We start from the raw sequence: 4,875 nt of genomic DNA, 5'->3' as shown, positions 1-4,875 counted from the left end.
ACCTCAGTTGAATAGTGTGCAAGTACAGAACCAAGCTGAAAGTTCGCGTGGAACGTGGTGCTGGAGGCATCCCGGTGTCTTCACAGCATTACGTATGGTGCCGTTGCGCTGCGCTGCGTTGCGCTGCGTTGCGTTACGTTACGTATCGCATGCTCACGGCCTGGAGCAATACCCTGGCCGTCACCCAGCATGCAGGCCACGCCCGCGTCGCCTCCGCCTATAAAGACGGACCTCAGTGCCGGCAGCGCCACTGTGTCCTCAGAAGGCAGCAGCTCCCCACACCGGACAACATGATCAAGGTATTCTTTCTGTCGACGAGCAATCTTTATTTGTCTTTCGAAGACACCTCTAAGCTGTCACGATTGTGTAAGCAATGAGGCAAAGAAAATTTTGGTGAGATATTTTGTTTTCTGCATGTACACTGTTTTGTTTGTCAGTGGAAGATTAATACTCTGTGATACACACCTGCAGTTCGAGGGCAATGCGCATGTGCTACCTGAATCAAAGTTTCGATCATTCACAGGCTCAGGTACGAATGAGTGAAGAATAACCTGTGCGAAGTTGAAGCTCTGACTCATTCCATGTGGCTTCATTAGTTATTGAAATTGGCTACGCACTATCAGTGAAAGGCAGGTATCAGGGATTGTATCAGGTCCGACAACAGGTTTAACCTACGCTGATTGTGGAACAGTGATTTCATCGGCACAACATAGGCTTTGAACCTCGTCAGAAACGTCTGAAAGGATGTGCGTGAATTACAGGAAAATGTTAGACTGAATAATCGGGAAGAGAATTGTACACAGTGGCTTTTCAGTTCACGTTATATGCTGGCTCTCATGTAGAAAACGTCATAATATATTTATTATTTTGACTGGTTGCTCTAACTTGCACCCCGTGAGAAACGATTTAATGTTATAGTATTATCCCGGATACGGAGGGGACTTTTTTAACACAGCGTATGTTGATTTGTCTTCAAACAGAAAAATGCGAACTTTTATCCGTTCATTATTGAAATTGAGGCTCCTTTCAGGATTTCACATTAAAATCTGCGTTCTGATATTCAGAAATGGCGCATCACATGACTTGTATCTCACGCACACGAGGGAACTGTAGACCAACAGTAGTACCCACGGAAGAAAATGATGTCCTCTGCGACACTTAAAATTACATGACCTAAACATTTCTGTTCCTTCATACTGTGTGTCGCAGGAAATTATGTTTTATGTCTGGTTCTGCAGGTAACACATGATATACGCTGCGAAATAACAAAATTTTTCCAGGTTTATGTTTACGTGCAAATGGTCAGTTCGCTATAACATCAGGAATCTAAACTCTTGAAGGAAACATACGGTACATTTTACAGCTTTTTGCCGATTTATTTCCCCTTGCTTCTTTGCCTACAGCAATTAACATCACTAGACATCCTTTGGGTAACTTAGAAAACTATTGTATCGAATTGTGTTTCCTTCTTCTCTTCCCTCCTTGACTACGAAAATTATTCCGGTACCAGGATTAAAAAGAGTTGGCCATGAGGAAAAGTTGCCCCACCCTTCCTTCCACCACAAAGGATATTTTAGAAACCTTGGTGACGAAGAATAGTTGTAAATGAAAGGAACATCAATAAATAGTTTGGAGATTACTAGTCCATGAAATTTTTTCTAATAATAATTATCAACAGCGATGTCTTTACTGTCTTTTTAGTTGTTTCTGGACTCAGTATGAATATTCCACTAACTATACGTTAGTTACCATTTCTTATAATTTATCATCCTGTGAGTACCATATCATAGTTAACAATTCAGCACAGACACTAGATGCTCACTCGCAAAGTAAAATGAATATGCAGTGTTCTTTAATGTTCAACATTAGGAATTTCATTATGTGTAGTGAATAGAATTTTTTATGTGAATGCACGACTGGTGTTTGTACTGCAATTGATGAAAACGTTCTACCACCGCCGAAACACTTGCAAGAGACTTGTCATTACGGTTTCATGGAATCTTCTGAGAGAGAATGGTCTTTCTGGCATACAGGACTTTGTATGTGAACATGTGAGCAATGTCCCACTATGTATGATGCACACGTATTACCACTGTCAAAATACTGCCAGAATTGTATGTGCCCAATATACTACTGTATTTTTTTTCTACAGATTGTATTGCTGTTGGCTGCGGCCGCCTGCTGCGTGAGCGCCGCCCCCAAAGCCGGCCTTGCCCCCCTGGCCTACTCCGCCCCCCTGGTGGCCGCCGCCCCCGTGGCCTACGCCGCCCCCTCGCCGGCCATCGTGACGGCGCACAGTTCGCAGTACATCGCGCAGAACTTCAACGGACTCGCCGTGGCCGCCGCCGCCCCAGTCGTCGCCGCCGCCTACCACGCAGCCCCCGTCGTTGCTGCTGCATACCACGCTGCTCCGGCGATACTCGGCTGATAATGTACAGCCAATTCACTGTGTGAAAATATAAATAATAAAAAATAAATAACTAAACTGGAATGATCTCTATTTTTGTAAAAAAGATACACTTGTTTTCTTCTTGAGACCTTCTTTACTCGGATTAAGCTCAAAAATGAGTTATCACAGAAGATTAATCTAATAAGATTATCTTTGGACAACGGAGGACAACTGCAGCATAGCGTAATTTTCTCTTTCAGAAGCTACTGACGAAAGCTGGAGCACAGGCAGCGGTGATATATTCTAAGAACTATTGCAGGAAATTTTTAATGCCGGTTTGGCTTTTAGTATTCATACAGAGGTAGACAAAAGATAATCATAGGTGCTTTCCCCAGGAGAGAAAATTTAGTGAGAATGTCAGATAAGACTGCGCAGCAAATGATGATAGAAGATAGTGTGATGTGAAAATGACTCACTGATATTAACTTTAATTTTATATTTTGTAGCAATGGGTGCTTTGGATGTACTGTGGGGCACGTTGTTCCACAAATAGAAGCCAGGCCGTGTGATGAGAGCCCCTGTTTTGCATTATGCAAAGAGGCCAAGTATGTAAACGTACGCCTCAATCCAAATGCATTTAGGTGTGAGACAGCAATTTTCAAACATTTAACATAGATAGTCAGCGTGACAAACGCTGTCTCCAAAAGAGCAGACACCATGTGCAACACGCAGCTACGATACGTATTACGTAAATTAGAGGTGGAGGGGGTGGAATGGAAGAAGCTTATCTGCAGAAACCAGTACGGTTTTAGGAAACAACGGTCATGCGAGACACAGCTGCCCTCTGTGTGCGTGATATACAACGGGCTCTAGAGAGCGGCTCCCAGGCTGATGCCATATTTCTCGACTTTCGAAAGGCGTTCGACTCCCGCAGTGTCGTTTGTTCCAAAATTGCGCGCTTACGGCCTATCCAATGGCACATGCGGTTGGATAGATAGTTTTCTAACAGACAGGGAGCAGTGTGTCGTCCTGAACGGGGTGAATTGAACAGAAACAAGCGTAACTTCAGGTGTGCCCCAGGTCCGCTGCTTTTTACGATTTGCATAAACGATCTGGTTGATGATATTGACAGCGGCGTTAGACAGTTTGCAGATGATGTTGTACTCCACAGGAAAGTAGTATTACACGTAAGTAGTAAACAAATCGATGAGGATTTGCAGAAAATAAATGCATGGTGTAACGACTGGCAGATGTCTCTCAATGTTAGTAAGTGTAACTTACTGCGTATAACAAGGCGAAAATCCCCATTAATGTACGAGTACAAAATAAATGCCCAAGTCTTTGGAAACGGTAACATCCGTCAAGTATCTGGGTGTGACTATTCGAAATGATCTCAAATGGAATGATCATATTACATAAGTAAAGGTTCAAAAACGTTCGAATGGCTCTGAGCACTATGGGACTTAACACCTGAGGTCAGCAGTCCCCTAGAGCTTAGAACTACTTAAACCTAACTAACCTAAGGACATTACACACATCCATGCCCGAGGCAGGATTCGAACCTGTGACCGTAGCGCTCGCGCGGTTCCAGACTTAAGCGCCTAGAACCGCTCGGCCACACAGGCCGGCACACAAGTAAAGGGCAAGCTGAACTCTAGATCGCGGTTTATTGGTAGAATCCTGAAGCGATGCATTCAACAAAGGAAATAGCTTAAAATACGTTAGTTCGGCAAATGTTAGAGTATTGTTCGTCTGTATGGGACCCTTACCTGGGTCTGATTCAAGAGATTGAGAAAGTCCAAAGAAGAGCGGCAAGATTCGTGACTGGTACATTTAGCCATCGCGAGAGAGTTACAAATCTCACAGAAAGTTTGAAGTGGCACACACTTGCAGATAGACGGCGCGCTAAACGTAAGGGACTCCTCACTAAATTCCGTAATCCCATCTTCGTCGAGGATGTAGAGCATCTATTATTACCAACAACTTGCAAATCGTGCAATGATCACCATTCAAAGATAAGGGAAATTGGAGCTCGTACTCAGGCATTCAGACAGTCGTCTTTCCCTTGCGCGATCCGTGAGTGGAACAGGCGGGTGGAAATATGACTTTGGCGCGAATCGTGCCCTCCGCCACACACCGCTTGGTGGCTAGCGGAGTATATATGTAGATGTCGATGAAGAATTGAAAGGAAAGGAATTATTAATGTCAGTTGCATAGGGACTTTATGTGGATTTGAAAGCGATGAGTTAAAGTGTGTGGTGGACTGGGACTCGAACCCAGGATCACATGCTTATTAGGCAGTTGCATTAACCACTGCGTCACCTTTTGATCTACTGCCAACTATCCGCAGTCCTTGTCAAAATGGTTCAAATGGCCCTAAGCGCTATGGGACTTAACATCTGGGGTCATCAGTCCCCTAGACTTAGAACTACTTAAACCTAAGTAACCTAAGGACACCACACACATACATTCCCGAGGCGGGATTC

At 44.1% G+C, this 4,875-nt stretch overlaps 1 protein-coding gene across 1 annotated transcript; it reads left to right on the top strand.

Moving 5' to 3' along the window:
* Positions 1-263: 263 nt before the first annotated feature.
* LOC124607510 (cuticle protein 16.5-like) lies at positions 264-2,443 on the top strand. The gene is made up of 2 exons (XM_047139897.1): positions 264-299; positions 2,153-2,443. Exons 1-2 carry the CDS (start codon positions 291-293, stop codon positions 2,426-2,428), a joined length of 285 nt encoding a protein of 94 aa, XP_046995853.1. The 5' UTR covers positions 264-290; the 3' UTR covers positions 2,429-2,443.
* Positions 2,444-4,875: the final 2,432 nt, after the last annotated feature.

Source organism: Schistocerca americana, chromosome 3 (assembly GCF_021461395.2).
Source record: "Schistocerca americana isolate TAMUIC-IGC-003095 chromosome 3, iqSchAmer2.1, whole genome shotgun sequence".
Classification (NCBI taxonomy): domain Eukaryota; kingdom Metazoa; phylum Arthropoda; class Insecta; order Orthoptera; family Acrididae; genus Schistocerca; species Schistocerca americana.
The sequence above is the reverse complement of the archived record's forward strand: the minus strand, read 5'-3'. Positions and strand labels throughout refer to the sequence as shown.